General features: G+C 51.1%; 4 protein-coding genes across 4 annotated transcripts; all 4 read right to left on the reverse strand.

The window, feature by feature from the left end:
* Positions 1-2,403: 2,403 nt before the first annotated feature.
* Positions 2,404-4,858, reverse strand: N7481_012996 (bifunctional K:H/Na:H antiporter NHX1; the record flags this gene model as incomplete). The annotated part of the gene is made up of 5 exons (XM_057272215.1): positions 2,404-3,629; positions 3,693-4,352; positions 4,471-4,620; positions 4,712-4,741; positions 4,816-4,858. 5 exons carry the CDS (start codon positions 4,856-4,858, stop codon positions 2,404-2,406), a joined length of 2,109 nt encoding a protein of 702 aa, XP_057116403.1.
* Positions 4,859-5,565: 707 nt separating this feature from the next.
* N7481_012997 (putative sucrose transporter) lies at positions 5,566-7,350 on the reverse strand (the record flags this gene model as incomplete). Its single annotated transcript, XM_057272216.1, has 1 exon — positions 5,566-7,350. The coding sequence occupies one exon, from the start codon at positions 7,348-7,350 to the stop codon at positions 5,566-5,568; it is 1,785 nt and encodes a 594-aa protein (XP_057116404.1).
* Positions 7,351-8,947: 1,597 nt separating this feature from the next.
* steA (sexual development transcription factor SteA) lies at positions 8,948-11,295 on the reverse strand (the record flags this gene model as incomplete). The annotated part of the gene is made up of 7 exons (XM_057272217.1): positions 8,948-9,101; positions 9,184-9,267; positions 9,386-10,314; positions 10,358-10,410; positions 10,477-10,910; positions 10,990-11,089; positions 11,166-11,295. 7 exons carry the CDS (start codon positions 11,293-11,295, stop codon positions 8,948-8,950), a joined length of 1,884 nt encoding a protein of 627 aa, XP_057116405.1.
* A 3,955-nt stretch (positions 11,296-15,250) lies between these two features.
* Positions 15,251-16,854, reverse strand: N7481_012999 (uncharacterized protein; the record flags this gene model as incomplete). Its single annotated transcript, XM_057272218.1, has 2 exons — positions 15,251-16,728; positions 16,806-16,854. 2 exons carry the CDS (start codon positions 16,852-16,854, stop codon positions 15,251-15,253), a joined length of 1,527 nt encoding a protein of 508 aa, XP_057116406.1.
* Positions 16,855-17,884: the final 1,030 nt, after the last annotated feature.

Below are 17,884 nucleotides of genomic sequence, written 5' to 3' on the forward strand. Positions count from 1 at the left end.
AGAAATAGAAAGCCAACAACTGCACTAATGTATGATTGGTTGGAGGCTAGTAAGCAACTAACGACCAAGCTGGCCTGCAGGATACACCAAGAAAGGGGCTCAGGGTTTTCATGCTACATCCAAATGCACCAAGTCCAACCGGGGCCGAGTCTCGATATGCCCTGTATAGGCCAGGTTATTAGATCATCATGATGATAGTGACGGAGGCTAGCGACGCCATGTATCTAAACTTTACAACCAAGATAGGATCGAAAAGAAAAGAGATAACCTTGGTAAACTTCAAGTTGAATGATACTAGCTAAAAAGTAGGAATTCCTTCACAAAATGTATATAGAAGTCTCAGGCTGAGGCTCCTTTAATATAATAAAATACTTGATGTATAAACGGTGTGTAAACAGCTAGTAATTAAAGCAATGAAAAGAATATAGGCAAGCAGCTTGCAAGCAATATGTATACGTAAAGCCCAAGCTAACTTAGGTATAGGCCAAAGGCCTCAGGGGTCTCGACGGCTATTTGGGACTGCGCGAAGGGGTAGTGGGGACGGCACGCCTTTAAGTGGGGCATTCCATTGCTAGTGTGAGCACCCAAACTTTCGGTCAACCTCCAAGGAAATTAAATTCAAGTGGAAAACCCGCCCGCAAACACAGGTTTGGCTCTTGACACACACCTCGTGGGCCAAGTATGATTTCCCAAAAGAGCCCTTTTGTCCTTCCAGGGTTCTCATTACCCTTGAACCGCACTCGCTCCGCCTTCGATTTTCCCAATCCGCTAGAATTTTATTACATAGAGGTTGATTGTTGTCGCCTGAATGTTGTTCGAGATATTGCGATGATGCGAGCCATCAATGAGATTACAGAAATTGACGAATACCACACAAAGGTGGTGGTATTGTTTGAACTTAAACTGATTATCTCATAAGAGTGACCCTCGGTAGGTATTGATGATGACACCACTAGAGCATGGTGTGAAGACATACTCAAGAGTCGGGAAGATATAACTCCGAAAATGATGAACTGGATTGTCAAAGAACTGCAGTGGAAAGCAGAGAATTTCAAACAGACGGGTTCTACATTCGCGCTTGATCAAGGTGTGTTCAAGTCGGACACCGCAATACCCAGCGAGTTGAAGCAGGCAATCAAAGACTCGTCTAATTCACTGGAGCAAGCTGGCGCTGACCTTTTTTCTCGCAGATTACACCGTGACCTATGACCAAAACTCCAATAAGTAAAAGTGAATTTTTTGCTAGTTGGTAATTACAACTCAGCTGGTGGTCAGGGTCATATTTGAAGTTCAAATGGGGAGGCAGTAAGTAAACTACTCTGCGATTGGCTGGCAAGCGTCGACTCGGAGCAGCTATCAGCAGGCACAGCCTCATCTCACCAGACCTATAAGCTGGAAGAAGCAAAGCGCCCCGGGCTAATGGCAATATTTGAACTGTCTTTCGGCCAATGGGTCTTTGAAAGCGCTCATGCTCAAGGGGCCCGGGGAGGGGAGTTTTCAAGCCTACCAGATCGGGGAAAGAATTACGGCTTATGAGGCTGAAAGACGAAACTTGAATTGGGGAGGGGATCACCACACTTGCTTATAATTGGTTGATGGCCAGTAGGCAGCTGAATTTCCCCATTCTCGTGTAGAGCCGGGGTATGAATTTGTATTGAGATATGATGGTTCAGATTCAAGTTATTGATGGTTTTTGATGGAGTAGTAGCATACTACTTAGTAGCATAGTACCTAGGTACTAGTTAGTATACCGGATTCAAATTTACGGAAGATCATGTTGGCCTCGACTCGGATCCATCATACTATGTATACTAGTAGTAGCTGATTACTCGTTAGTAGACCTCCGAATACGTACTATGTGGCATGCTACAACTCAGAATCAATCCCCAGATCTCTAACCACCGTCTTATTCTTATCACATGATACTACAGACAAGTATTGGAAAATACACAGCTCTGTGGACCGGAGCAAAGCCCAGCCAGACACTCGACCATGTAGTAGAAGCAGAAAGCAGAGCAGACGGCCAGCCACCGGGGCTACCCAGCTGTCTAGAGGGCCAAGACACCAAAAGAAAGAGAAATAAAGCTAGAAGAATTGAAAAGAAAAGGCCATCAAAGCTATGACCACCAAATTTCGAAAATACCGCGAAGAAGACAAAAAAATCGAATCCTCGGGGTTACGAAAATGCGAAGACCCAAAGCGGAAAGAAACTTGAAAGCGTCACGGGTAGGAAGGGGTAAACTTGAAGGTAGGAAGGAAGGCTAATTATACAATTCATCTTGTAAAACACAAAACACTGATAGAGACAATGCACATGCAAGTCAAAGTCAAAGTCAGGGCGGAAGGAGATGCGTTCCCAGGGTAATCATGTCATATCAAATCAAAATCAAAACTCAACTCAACTCAGACAGCGCCAGGTCCAGGACCCTTGTGGTTGGACTGATCAAGTAACAGCTTCGGCTTAATGTAGTCCTCATCAAGTTGCCGGAACCACGCGGCGTGGTCGCCCGATGCACCGCCCTGCCATAGGTCCCGAAGAGCGTCGCGCGCACTGAGTGTAGGTTCGCGACGGGCTGGGGAGACGCTTGTTGATGTGCCTGGGTTCGGGGATGGTGTATGTGTGCCCGTTCCAGCTGGCGTGGGGTGTGATGGTGATCGGCGGAGACGAGACGAACTGCTTGCTGCGGGTGGGAGGTCGTCGTCAGAAGCATTCTCGAGATCGAGGTCGAACTCATCGGGGTGGGCAACGGAGTTGGAACGGTTCTGGCCGTTGGGCGGGAGTCCGAACTCGTCGTCACTGGCGATAAGGTCTGGATCGCTGGCGCCGCCGTTGAGAAGGGTTGCTGTTGATGAGCGATCGCGCTTTGATTGCGTGTCCTTCTGGCTGAAGGCGTTCGAGTACATCCGGGTGTGTCCGGGCGGACTCGGGCGCTGGTTATTACCGCTTGTGTAACTATCCGCGCGGCGGCCGAGACCGGCTCGCGAGTTGTCGACACCGTCCAGGGGAATGGTGGAGTCGTTGCGGGGAGTGTATCCCAGAGCAGTGTCGGAGCGCTTATAGTATGTTCCTCCATGGGTAACTTCGATGTCGAACTCGTCATCTGAGTCAATTTCCTCGACCACGCCGGTACGAATGCCCATAATCTCTAACATGCGAGCTGTGGTACCGCCGAATATAATAACGGTCAACACAACAACGACCAAAACAGTGGCCCGCAGTGCAGGCGCATTGACACCCGTGAGGCCAGCGGCCAGCGCGACACCGACAGCACCACGCAGTCCAGCCCAGAAGAGCATGGCCTGGTAGGAAAAAGGCAATTCATCGGCAACCTCAATGCCGCGACGGCGAGCTCTATACCGAAGGAACCAATTGATGGCCTTGGAGAGCGGGAACACAGCCAAGTAGCGTGCCAGGCAAATACCGAAGACCGCCACAAGGATGAAGAGCGGGTTGAACTGCAGGTTGGACTCAACAAAAAGGTCCAGGCCGAGGTAAATAAAGATGAAATTCTCCGAAAGCTGCGCCATGACTTGGAATAGATATTTAGTGGTCAACTGCGTACGGCGCGACATGTTATAGTAGGCGTAATGCTTGAGGGTGATACCACAGAACAGGAGAGACACAATTCCTGTAGTTGAAGGTTAGCTTGCAATACGGCGAGTGCAAATCAAACATGGAACAAGAGACCCACCCGACATATGGACACCGTTGGAAAAGAAATAACTGGCGTAGGAAATCAGGACAATGAGACAGCTCTCGATCTTGGGCATACGGCGCACGAGAGTATACTTGAGACCAAGCGCTGTGACGATGCCGACTACGATGCCAATCAACATACTGCCAAAGAAGACAACCAAGAAGAGTCCCGAAGCCTCGAACAAATGGAGGAATGTCAGAGACCCAGCCTCGCTCTCGGCATACTTCTGTGCCGTCTCGAAAAGAACAATGGCAATAGCATCATTCAGAATGGACTCGCCAAAGATGATGGTATATAGCTTCGGCTCGACCTTATAGAGGTTGAAAATAGCGAGAATGGTAACGGGATCTGTTGCGGAGAGCGTGGCGCCGACGGAAATCGCTTCGACGAAGGAGATATTGAGCCCGCTTATCGGAATCCGTGTCCAGAGATATAGAACCAAACCGAGCACGATGGCTGAGATGAACGTTCCCGCAAAGGCGAAGGTGAGAATGGTACCAATGTGGCGGAAGAAATTCGCTTGGTGCAGCTCGTATCCGGAGGCGAGAATAATCGGAGGGAGAAGGAGGTTAAAAAAGAACTGGTAGTCGAAGGCGACACTGTCCTGAAGGTTGGATTTCGGGGTGAGGCGGATGATCAGACCAACGAACATGCCTGGGTCATTGTTAGCTTGGGAAATCCCAGTAAGATATGCACGACAGCGCGCAGGGCATGGCGATCGGCGAATTACAACTTTCTGTCGCCCTGCGCCTGCCGCTGCGATATCACATACCCGCAAAGATGGAGAGCACGGTCTCGTGCACAGCTTGGATCTTCTTTTGCTGCAGGATATAGCTTGTGAAGAGGGCAAACATCAATAGCATAATCATGATAAATAGCGCCCAGGAGCTGGTGATCTCTTTCGAGCCCGCCTCGGGGGCATCTGTATTCCAAGCCACATGTCAGATCGCCGCGTCGTGAAGGGGAGCTTTCTCGGTAGGGTAGGGAGGGAGCCTAGGTTGTTGGATGCGTACCATCGGGGTCAGTGTCTTCGGCCGCTCGCCCTATAAGTAAGGAAGGGAGATTAGCATTTGCCAAAAGGGCTAACCCCGCGCTTGATGTTCTGGGTAGTGCGTACTTATGAGGGCGAAGGCGGCATCGCCAAACAGTTGACTGGCCATCGCGACTCGATCAGTAATGCTCGAGGGCGGGTGTGGACACCTGGCAAGTAACTCTGGCGAAAAAAGAGCTAGGACGAGCTGCGCATACTCTAGCGACTGGAAGCTCGAGGGAGTGAAGGAGTGCCAGACGGAAATAGGGTTGGAAGGTTTGAGGTTCTTGGAGTTGCACCCGTCTGGGAGGGACGGGAGGGACACATCGGCTGGAAGTGGTTTGGTATACGAAAGACGGGACAGATACGAGAGGGACGGCGTATGCAGGGGCGGAGTTGGGAAAAGGCGGGAGATGACAGGGCTGAGTGGTGTAATGAGACAGTCTGGTCACCGTATTTCGGTAATTAACACGTGGCCCACTTCCGCTGCCAAGACATGGTTGGGTTGCGGGTGGTTTAAGGGGGGATCGGCGCTGCATGCAATAGCCATAGTCATACACCAACCAGTCTTCTTGGTATTTCGGAGCTTTTGTGATATATGAGGTGTCCTGGTAGATAGAGACAGTGAGATCACTGCCGAATTCTCAAGTATTTGAATAGAATAGATCATTCAGAGCTGATGCCGTGCCTGCGTGCCGACCCACTTCCGTACTACATCGTTGATACATGCTGTATGAGTATGCATTTACATTTGCTTGGGGGCGAAATCAATCCAATTATATTGGCTACTGGCAGAAGCCAAGTTTACCATCGAGCGCACAATACTATGATACAGAATCACCGAGTTCCCTCGGCTAGCCTCTTCGTCAACCACGCGGCACAGAGTGCAGCGACTCCACCGAATCGTAGAACCCACCCCACACTATCATCCCACGGCTCGCCTCGCGGTTTTTGAGCAGCTTTGAAGATAGCGCTGCAGATGAGACTGGAGAATATCTGAGGAAATGAGATGGCCACATTGTGAAGACCTAAGATGATGCCAGCTTGAGCGGTATTTTCGTCTTCGGACGCAGACCCGAGTCGACCGTTTTCGAGATCGTGCTCGTGCTCGTGGTCGTTCTCACCGTTGCCTTCATTCTCGTGGTCTTCATGATGTCCATGATCATCTTCCCCAGAGACAGCTGCGTATGACCCGGAACTATGAGCAGTTGAGGGAGTGCCCTGGGCTGCATGGTGAGATCTTGCTTGGTGACGCTTGCGACGATGCTGAACATCGATGAGGGCAACTTCATTGGAAATGAGGGAGAATGGTGCCCACAGCGTCACGGCCCAACAGATCCCAAGGAAGCCGATAATAACCGTCCCTGCTGGATAATAGGAAACGAATATTGTGCTGAACGTGCACGCCGCGAACAAAAGGTGAGATAAGAGCCATGTACGCCGGAGCGTCAATCCAGGGATCTGGAGGCGCGCAAGCCATGTCGGTTCCCCCTCTGCAGGGAATCTCTTATGAGTCGCTGCGTCAAGTAGTGGCTCGGCTGAAGTGCTTGGAATTGCAGAAAATGACAGTCGGCGGTGTTCAGTAGGTTCATCTTCATCCCCATTCTCAGTGTCAATGGAGCCCTCGTTGTCGTCTCCAGCGGAGGCCAATGCGTCTCCATAAGTAGGCACAACGAACAGCGGAAGAAGAATGTTAGCAAGGAAGGAAATTATAGCGTAAACAAGAAGCGCAAATGTGCCCATGCGGGTAGCTTCTTCCCAAGCCCTATCGATCTCAGCCTCTGACATATTCGGATGATCTGCAAAAATCGGGTTCACGTAAAGCTGGCCAATGTATGTTGTCGAGTAGTACAGGAACGGGAACCAGCCCACCCAAGCAGCGACCTGTACCTTGCAGATTTGAGAAATCTGAGGCGGTAAATCACGGATAGACTTGAATACATGGCGAAAGAATGACACCACACCCAGCTCGCTTGTACTGGGTGGACCCTCCAGTCGGGGATCACGTTCTCTGATGTATATGCAGCTCGCGCCTAATGTGACAGTAAGAGATACCGATGCAATGACGCAGAGAATTTGGAACTGCGTGTTTCCCAAGAATGGCAAATACTTCGGCAGCTCAGTGTATCCGGAGACGAAGCCTAGGATATTGCCGACGCCGGTCAAACGACTAGCCCAGGCATTGGCTTGTTCCTGCTGGTGAGCAGGACAGTTGTCAAGAATGAATGCTCGAATTCCAGCTTGCACTATAGCAATCAGATTAGCAAATGCGTGAATCAGGCCTGTGAGCGAGCGAAGACGAAGGGGAGGGATAACCATACCCGTATTAATCGCAAAGTCGAGGGCAAACATGAAGAGAGTTGCGACGATAATTATCATCGTCTTTGTCCCGCTCGAATCACGATCAGCGCCAAAAACAGATAAGAAGCCACCAACCATCTCTCGCGACCACGCAAGGGCGAGCAGGCATATGATAGTCGCCGCACCACCGAGTACCATAAACGGCTTGCGTTTACCCCATGGGCTGCGGCAGTTATCACTGCGGATACCGATGTAAGGCTGAACCAAAGTCCCGGCGAGGGGGCTCGCGATCCAAACAACGGCAAGGAGCGCTTTGCTCATACCTAGGGAAAGTAGAAAGGGCTGGTACACAAGAGGACGAGCACAGTTAGCAGAGATCTTGGATGATACATTGGAGATAGCGATTCGTGAATAAGTAGTAGGGAGAGAGGCCGAACTCACCGATCCATTTGAGAGTTCCACAGACCAGACAACTTGGAGCCTATATTGTGTTAGCAAGAAGAGAAGTCAAATATAAAGAGACAGAGACGAAACTTGCCCGCCAATAGATACTGTGAGTAGAAATAGGTACCAAGCGCTCTTTGAAGAATCATGAACGTCGTCCTCATGTCTTCTCTCTGCGAAGACGCCAGCACCATCGCGGGCGGCGGCCTCGGTCCCATCTTCTCGCCTTCTCTCCATCAGACGAATTCCCACTTTCAGCCTGTTTAATAATTCACAGGGATCATGCACTCGTCCAAGGTTAGTCAAAGAGAAGCTGTGCGTTCGGGATGAACCCTCCGGTAACACGAGATAAGATCAGAAGGCCCGAAACAATCGCGGGGAAGTTGCCAGTAACATATAGTTACGTATCGCAACAAGAACAATTGAAAACGTCGTAGGCAAGCTCTTGGTATGGATGTTCCGCGCCAAGCAACCGGCTATGGCTGACCAAATCGTAGACAGGGGTCTATGTCTGCTTCTGGGGTTTCCGCAAATCAAATCAACTGCTCAATCGGGGGCCGCGAGGAGGCGTGCAGGTCATGCGGCTACGGGCACTGCGCGATGCTTGCTAGGTAGCAGCAGAGAATAGTATGCGCTGGTAATGCGCAGTGGCAACGGGATATGTTTACCGCTGTTCTCTGAATTGACTAAGTCGTGGGGCTGAAGTGGTCGGAATTGAGAGCTGCCTCTGTTGCTTGCTGTCGACGTCAGCACACGTGACAATCACGCATTATGATGATCGGCAGTGCAACTACGAGGTATGTTACAATTAAGAACTTGAACACCTAGTAGCACATGGTCGCGCCGCATTTGAAGCAATTTTAATCAATTCAATTCGTTAAGTAGTCTATAGTATAATCGAAGCCACCACAAAGCGACATCCAATTCCCAAATTTCCCTGCTCTTCTGAGAAGATACCCGATATTCCAGATAAAGCAACCAACCCAGCAGTTCCAGTTAATAAAAAGAAAATATAACCAAGATGTGTGTCCATGTCCATATAAGATCCCCCGCGCTGTCTACGCCTGATGTGCCCGTACCCGCCGGGCAGATTGTGTGAACCGCGGGGTGTGTGTGCTGAGTGGCACGGCAGCAAGGCGAGACAAGACGATAATACAAGGTGGATTGAGGGAGAAGTTCCTCGATCCGTTGCAAAATACACCCGTGTGCATCCCAACACAAATAACAGACGAAAAAAAGAAGAATTCAGAACGGGCGAGGAAAGACCAGGCCAGGCAGACAAAGTGAAAAAAGAAATTACAAGACGGTAGAGCAGGACGCCGTGGCGCCAACGAACCCAGACAATGAAACCGCGCCGGGAAATAAGACCCTCATATAAGTGAAACTCACAACTGCTGCTGGAGCATTTGTGGAGCAATCATGTGGGAAGCCATGCCCGGCACGGCAGGAATACTCATAGGTGTGGCCATGGAGGTCATTGCGGGCATGTTGACCATGCTGTGGGGGTGGGAGTGAGCAGGAGCAGGGGAGACGACTCAGGAGAGTCGAACTCGCCATCATTCTCCAGATCTTCCTCAGTAGCAAGGACAGGCTGACCGTCTTGTTGGGCCTCGTGGATCCGACGATGTCTGAGAAGTGGAGAAATTAGCAACGGGAAAAACAAGGCAAGACAAGCCAACGCCTCAGGCGTCAGGTGTGGTGTAAGCTTACTGTGCAAGATTGTCGGAGCGCGAGAAGGCTTTGCTGCAGTAGGGGCAGGGGTATGGGCGTTCTTGGGTATGAGTCCTCACGTGCCTACGCGCCCAAGTTAGTCTCGGCGCCAATCGAAACCCCATCACATTGATGACAGGGACAGAGTGCAGATCGTCCCCACAATTGGGGACTGAAGAATTAAAAATAGAACCAGACTTACCTTTTAAGGTGTTCTAATCTCTTGAAGAGTCTGCCACAGGATGGGATTGGGCATGAATGGGATTTATGGGGGTATGGACCCAGCTCCATCATGGTTGCACTGCGAGCCCGGCGAGCAGGACCAGGGCCCGCCCTTTCCGATCGGCCAGTGCTATTTTGAACGGTGTTCTCCAATGCTGCGCTTGTAGGAAGCGCCGCCAAGTCATCAGCTGGGTGGTTAAGGGGCACAGAGTGATGATGGTTGACGGGCTCGTCGAGGTTTTGCAGTGGGGTTCCGTGACGCGAGATTTCTTGAAGCAGGTCCTTCTGGGGAAGCATGGAAGGGTATGCGCGAGAGTAGTCCTGTGCAGTCTCCTCTCCTTCAGCCACCGGGGCCACAGAGCTAGACACCGAGCGACGGAGATCGCTAGGCCGGTGTGCAGCATAGGGTGGAGGTTGGGGTGCTGGGGTACCATGGGCGGAACCGTGCGCTGTAGCCGGCATACTCGAGGCACCCGGGGTGACGGATGGTCGGCGCCTGCGCTGTTTGTATGTCGGGGAGCCCTCGATAACGGGATAGGCGTTGGACGGGAAAGATCGGGACGCAGAGGGGTAGTGGCCACTGGCGAAGTTCGATGGAGGCAGCTGCATCATGGGGTTGTACGAAGCCGCGTTTGAGAGATCCGGAATCGCAGTGTACAAGCCGGTATCTTCGTTAGCGATATAGGCAGGTTCAGCCCCAAGTCCGACAGAATGCTGGGGCGGGGTCACGGGTTCGAAGGACAGGCCGCGGTTGCTGTAGTCCTCGTACTGCGAGGACACAAAGGACGGAGCGGGGGAGTACTCGTAGAAGGTCGGCATGGACGAATGGCGTTGGTGGATACGTGCCATGGGCATTCCGTTGCGATCGTATTGAACTGGGCCGTAATCTTGCTCACGCTTGATGATACCCTGAACGAGGTTATTCGTCAGGGGCATATGCGGAGCTCCGTACATCGCGGGGTGACCCGAGTCGTCCTGGAGTAGCGGCATCGCTGGGGGAGCCATCTGGGGAGGAGGCATTGCGTCAACGGTCCGAACCACGGGGGGGGTTGGGCTGGCCATATGTCGTACTTGCGTGGGCAGCGAACGAGGAGGAATTCGCTTGTTGCGCTTTCGTCAATTGCTCATATAGGGACTGGGAAGAGTCGAATTCGAAGGACATGGCGGGTTCGCTGACCGCGACCGTTGTCGCTTCCTGGTTCATCTTCTCGCGCTTCAAGTCTCGCTCGAGCGCATCCAGGAACAATCGGTCGTGGGGAACGCTGTACCAGTAGAATACCTTTTGCTTCTTCTGCGTGCGAATGCAGTTATTTTTGTACAGGAAGTCCAGGAACGCGCTCTTGGGCTCCTCGAGGGAGGCATCGGTCCCGGCCTTGAGATTTCGTAGGTCGGAGAAGATGCCCTCTTCGAATTTCTTGGAGTTCTTCACGGGACGGCCAAACGCCTGGAATCGGAAAGCGAGACAGCGAACGATGTCGGTACCCGAAATGTGGAAGAGGTTGCTCCTGTAGGACAAATCTGGTTAGCTTTGGCCTTTGGCCTCTTCGCTGCGAAGCTCGGCCATTTATCAGTTCCAGTACTAACCAGAGAATACACGAAACATAGTCGCCGGTCGGGAGGAGGAAACGGCGAATGAGCTGGTCCTGTTGCCAGTCGACGGGGGCTGACAAAAGGAAATATTTTACTATCGAGGAGGAGTCAGGTTAACAAACAAAGGCTTCACAGTGTTTCGATGAGGGTGGGATGGACGTCGGACATACGATTATCGACTTGTTGCAGAGCGACTTGCGCATCATGCGGAAGGCTGTTCTGCGCCTCTTGCGAGAGCATAAAGGTTTCCGGCTTCTGCGTTGGCGGAGGTGGCATCGGGGCACCCGGGTGAGGATACATGGTGCCACGCGGTTTGCTAAAGAATTTATCGATCAGCACACAGGCGGAAAAGGGCAGATAGATAAGCGAGACGAGGAACAAAGAAAGGATCATAGACATGAAGCCATGAGACAAAGGCGATGTCCACGGGTTCCGACTTTAGACCTGACTCTGGGGATGAAACGCATCGCATCAATGCGGGCCGACTCACTTCGGTCGATCGCGAAACACAAAGTCGGATAGCCGCGCGGAAGAGATTCAAGATGTAGGCGATTCAATAGATCGCAAGGGAGCTGGATTGAATGCGATGAGCGGCAAGGAGCGAAAATACGCGACTACCAGAGAGATTCAAATTTCGTGAAGCGTTGAGAGACAGAGGAGCCAGCCTCGGGAAATTGGCGACAAAGAGAGAAAGACCGAAGAAAGAGAGATGTTAGAGATTATACTGGACCAGCCGGTAGAAGCCTCTGTGGATTCGCACAGCGGAAGAAAGAAACGAAGGAGAGAGAATTCTCGACAGAGTAGGATGGAGGAGGAGAGGAGGAGAGGAAGGGGAACAGTAAGTTAAGTTAATAATAGCGCAGTACGAGTAGATGATGGCAGACATGGCCAATGGGTGGTGTGACGGCCATTGTGACCGTTACCGTATTGAAGAGTGGGACTCCCACATAATGTTGTTCATTCTTTCAAAGTTACACTGTCAGGTATGGTAAGCGATCCACTGGGGCCGAGAAAGCAGGAGGCTTGCGCTTTCCTCTGTTCCTCTGTTGTTGCCCCGAAAAGAGAGCTTGCATCACACCACTGACAATCCTCCGTACTTCCTCCATACTCCTACACTCCTACTTCCTACTACTCTCTATTCTCCTTCTTTCCTCTTCCCTCTCTTCCCTCTCCCATCTCATCTCCCATCTCATACCCCTCTCTGCACACTGATTCGTTACTCCCACGCCACACTGACTGGACTGCAGAACGTCTGTGCATTTCGAGGGGATCACTTTTCTCGTTTCAAGGCTACTGTGACCAGGGTGCCGCGGCCAGGCCAACGGGAGTGACCCAGTGGAGACATGCCAAGGACTCGCTCACAAGTCAAACTGGCGCTGGACTGGTGTTTCAGACTTCCCACTGGGCGCTTACATGCAGCCATTGAAACCGGGTTGCCCTGACCCACTCCTCCCACTCTTCCCACTAACCCGGTGGCTCCAATCCATTTGTCCAAGGTCTCATTGCACACCCCCCATTTCTGCTATTTCTCCGATATGCCCCTCTGTCCTTCGGTCTAAACGGTTGTGGCTTGACTGGATCGCTTCCGGCTATCCCGACCCTCGAGTCATCCTAGTCTAGCGCACGACTGGTCAGAACAGACCAGTCGAAAAAAGGGATGGCATGCTCCCTCCCATCTCTCCCCCCCCTATGTATTACCGTCCCGAATTTCCCCCGGTTGATGTATCCTTCAACCCTCGGACGTCATGTCTGGAGTGCATGAGCGAATTGCCGGATTGTGCATGCAGCATGAGTCTTTCGTGGCTATCACTCCTGCAGCAGTATAATTATATCCCGGCTGACAACTCGGACGAGACTCGCCCACTTCCCTGCCCCCACCGTACTCGTACCTGGTTCCTGACCCGCCCGTTAGATTGTTATGTCATTCATTTTATACTGATCAACAAATCTAGACTCTCCATCTTCTCCTGGCAAACCCTGGAGCCCTTACCAGTATTCTCTCGCCCATGGTTACGAGATGAAAAACGAGTCATAATTAAAAAAGCTTGGCCCGACCAGCAATCAAGCAGCAATCAAGCAGCAATCAACAGCACCAAGGTCCAGAACATTAAGGCGCCCACATGGCCTCGGCGAAACCTTTTTGCGGGTAGTACATCTTGTATACTCCCGTTCTCTCGAGTCAAGGCCTAGGGTAACTATCGTATGCCCGAAAAAAGGAGTCTTCGGCCCCGAATATGGGGCTCTGCTTTTTGGAATCCATTATCCCCTCACATCTACTCGTACGGAGTATTCAGCCAACTCCTCCTTCTTGATCTACACACACCCAATCCCGGATCGCCCTGCTCGTGAACGCGGAGCTTAAGGTTGTCGCATCATTTTGTCTCATCCTCCAACACGATGATCACCGGGCGGACTCCGATGTGACGATGGCGGACCGCGCTCACACGCCCCGTGGAGATGCTAGAAGCTCTTGCCGAAGGGTACGGACGAATGTCTTACTCTCTTTCACGGAGAATGAACTAGATCGCACACCATTACCCAAACAAGGTATACTAAATAGGGAAGAAAGGGGGGGCGCTCGTAAGGAAATGTTGGGCCGTGTGGACTCAAGACTTCAGGAGTTACGATAGACTCTTGATCGAAGTTTCAAACATGGTGGACTTTTTTCACATTTTTTTCCCTTTCTCCAAAACTGCCCCTGGACTAACGGGTCTCACGAGACTAACGGGACTCCATAACAAGACTAGTACTAGTTGGGATGTAAACAACCCGGACGGGTGGAGAGCACAGAGCAACGGAAACTCTGAATGTTCGGTTTGATCGTCCACCCTGAAACGATCTAGAAGTTCTAACCCTTAGCCTCCTTGTCGAACGTGGGGCGTTAGTGTGTTTCTCTCGTCTAGAATTCCCGTGGCTGGGACAACGACCGGGATGCTGCAACACTCCAAATGGGGAAGCTCGCTTTGGTCAGGGTTCTACGTAGTACTGTGAGTATCTCCTCCTCCTCATTCAGTCCTTCACGGCTAAGTCCCGGGTTTATCACCTGTCCTCCATAAAACGATGGACGATCTTTCTCCTCAACAATCAGATGAAGATGCCGGACTCAAGATCCGGGCCGGGACAAGGTTTACCGGGCGTTTCCGTGTTACATGTGGGCATGATCTTCTTTTCGATCGACAGCGGAGTGATATTGTTCTCGAAAAGCGTCACATTGACCGCTGTCCTTAAGGTTCGACCGGTTTACAACCAAAATGCAGTTGTACGTATGCACTCCGTCAAAACGGTTGTTTACCGCGATGTGTAGGGCTGGGCACCGGTCCAAGGGTCACGAGGGTGACTCGCAAGTTGAGTCGAAGCTAGCGGACGCGAGAGTCGTTCTATACCACATTCTGGAAAATCTCCGATCGACTCCTGGTCATTGCATGCTTAGCTAAAAGTATATTGTACTCAAGCCCAAAAAATTTTCCACTCTCTTCTCCGTCCTTCGTACGGAGTACCATATGTTCCCTCTCTCTGTTGCCCAGCTGCCCCACCTCTTTTTTGGGGGTTTTTTAGGTCCCGGGTCATCTATGCCGACAGGAGCAATTGATTGTATGTAACAGATTGCGGTGCCGGTGCCGGTGGTGCTACTAGTGTTGGTGCTGGTGCTAGTCGTGCACGGGGTCTCACCTTGACAGAGTTACATGCAAGACACACAATCCTTTGTTCAAGAATAGGGCCAAAAAAGAAAACAAAGTTCAGTCCGCGTGTTTCTGATCTTTCTGCATGCATACCCTCTTCAGACTCGGTTTCCGATATAGCACCGCTTACCCTCACCCCCTTAGTTCTAAGTCTAAATTCACCCGGAACCAAACCATGGCCACTGCCTGAGCCTCACCCGCTCCATTTTTGGGGTCTTGCTCTTAACTTCCAACAACCGGTGGGACCCGGGATCTCTCAACCTCGTGGGTTCGCATATGGCAGGTGAAACGAGCCGATATCTGTTGCAGAAGTTCCAAGAATAGCCCACAGTCTGGAAATTTTTCTGCTCTTCGTTTGGAATTGCTTTTTTGAGATGGTGTTTCGATGATATTCTTTTGTTTTCAGGAATGAGGTCATTCGATTCAGATGCCCTACCTAATTCTCTGTCTGAATGTATGCTCAATGACGCAAAGAGGAAATTAAAATGCCTGATTAATGTATGTACATACTCCGCACCCAATGAACTTGAATCAGTCGGGGTAAAAAGCAAGAGGAAAAGAAAGGAGAACCGGTATCAAACTGAGTCAATACTCTTCCTCCTCTTTTCCAGCATGGCTTCTTTCATGAACGGACTTCTTGCCCGAATCTCCTTACCCCACACCACAAAAAGAATGGGCGCAAGAGACAACGCTAACGAGATGAACGCAAGAAGCGTACTGGCCCAGTTATAGCCTAGAGTCGAGTACATGCTCATAGCAGCCAGGGGTAAAAAGGCCGAGAACGTGTTCTCGCCCGCGGCGATGATACCAATGGCCGAGGCCGCGTACTTGCTGTAAGCATCCACGACGTAGTCCGAGATTCCCGTCACTACGATCACACTACCTGCGCCCACCATTGCGAGGCCGACGGCTGGGGCAATCCAGGGGAGGTTGGGGTAAGAGGTCCAGGCGTATGTGAACATTCCTCCTGAGATGCCAATCATCCCGCCCACGATGGCGAGGTATAGTCTAGCCTCGGGGATGGGTGTACCGGGGACTTCGGTGTTTCGAGATGCTGAATTGAAGTATAGTCTTCCTGAGAACAGAGTTCCGATCCATCCTAGGATCTCGCCGATGACGATGGCTGACTGGACGTAGCCGGCTTGTGCGGGTGTCCAGCCATAAAGTCCTGCGAAGACCTGTTCGACTGACTGTGTGAACAGGTAGAGTGTTCCAACGGTGAAGGCGGACCAGAGCGTTGAGACGAAAACTACCGACTCGGTGAAAAAAAGCACTATAGGTCTTGTGGCGCTTCGAGCCACGATTCTCATCATCGACGTTCCCTCCATGTCAATTTCGTGCTGGGTATACGCCAACTTCCCCTCCTTCCTCAAAGCCTTTGCTCGTTGCGCCAGGATGGCAATACCACGGCATTCCTTGAATAAAAAGAAGTATACCGGGAAGAGAGCGCCATACCAGATTAGCTGTAGATATCCGATCCATCTCCATGAAAGATATTGGTAGATAGGAGCCCCGATCACAGGACCGATACTGCTTCCGGCGAGATAAGTGACAATATAAAGACTGACGGGGACATTGCGCGCTTTCTCGCTATCCCACACATTCCCAATAACCGTAGCCGAAGTATTCGCGAGGATGGCAACGCATCCTCCAGCGAAGAATCGCGTTACAACAAGCGTGGCAAAGTTCTGCGCCAGCGCCTGAGGAACAACGAAACAGATGAAACATAGGTACGTGGATAGGAAAACCCATCTCACGCCAAAGTCTTCCATCAGCGGCAAGATGAGCAGAGAGAAGCAGCCGCCGCCAACAGCCCAAGATGCAACGGGCCAGTATGAGTGCGGGAAAGAGGCATCTGAGATATTGAACTCTTGATTAATTGCCTCGTGGGCGACTGTGATGATCGTGCCGTTCATCATGGTGATAAAGGTCGTGAATGCCGCCAGGGCTGTTAGGGTCCATTTTTGAGAAAGGGACCAGTTGTACGGGTTGCCAGGGTCGTTGTCATTGTCCCATGAGACTACTATGATATTTCGCGCGGAAACTTGATGTTCTGTTATGCAGTGTCAGTGCGTGTGTTGATAGTAGAGACGGCTTTTACCCCAGGAATGCTGCAGGGTCCATCCGTACCTAGCGTTTGATCGTCGTGGCCGGAGACATCGCCACGTGCGAAAACCATCTCCCTCGTGAATCTTCACACAGAAGATATTATTTTCGGAAAAGGTCTTTAAATTCCTGCCGCAGCGCGTAGCTACTTATCGGAGGGCTGCCACAGCCTGCCTAATAGGGCGAAGGCGAAAAAGAAACCCGAAGGGAAATGACCTCACGTCTCCGCTTTCAGCGAAGGATCCAAACCCAACAGCGTGTGATATATTTGAATCAAGCTCTGCGCCGAGAAAATCCAAGACTATCGCCAAGAACAGATGATGAGAATAAAAAACAAAGAAAAAGAACCTCGAGCTTAAATGTCGAGTGTGACAAGAAAACTTTTCCTGTTCACGCAACTTCGACTACCAGGCGATACCCGTCTCCCATTCAAGCCTCGGGTGGGAAAAAATCCACCCTTCTCCAGACAATAACTCTTCTGGGACTAGTGTGGGGCCACTCCCCGAGGTAGTTTCCATTCACGACTCGCTGGTTCGTCGGTTTGTGGTCAGACTAGTAGATCATCGTGATTTTGTTAGAAGATACCATTTGCTAAATCATTTTTGTGCATCCGATCTGAGCCCCCCCTCCCCGCATTTCTATTTGCTGGGTCTGGGCTTGTGAAATTCACATCTAGTCAGTATCGGGGATATTGTAGCCGCGTTGGTTGCGAATGGTAATGGTGTGTAGATCATATTTTAGGCCGACCTCGGCCGTATCTTGACATGGGAAGGAATTGTGCTTCGCTTGACTACAGAAGTATCATAGTACCAGATGAACATAGGATTAGTGGACTGACAAGGGGATATAACACTTTGTCGAGGTTCTCCTTGAGTTCATGGGCCTCCAGCGCCTCCAGGACTTCCAAGGTTCAATTTGTCACGCATTACTGACATTCAGATAGTGCGATCACCAGTAAGCTCAACGAATGAGAGTGCCTCATCGTGGTCACACACAACCACTTTGACCTTCTAAGCTTCCGACCGCAACTCGTCTAAACGGCGTAGCTCTGTGATAGTTTTCGACCTCCAATCGACCAAGCAAGAGTGGAAAGATGGAAGATG

This window comes from Penicillium waksmanii (genome assembly GCF_028829765.1).
Source record: "Penicillium waksmanii strain IBT 27052 chromosome Unknown utg000010l:1.0-3698451.0:1.0-3701458.0, whole genome shotgun sequence".
Lineage (NCBI taxonomy): Eukaryota > Fungi > Ascomycota > Eurotiomycetes > Eurotiales > Aspergillaceae > Penicillium > Penicillium waksmanii.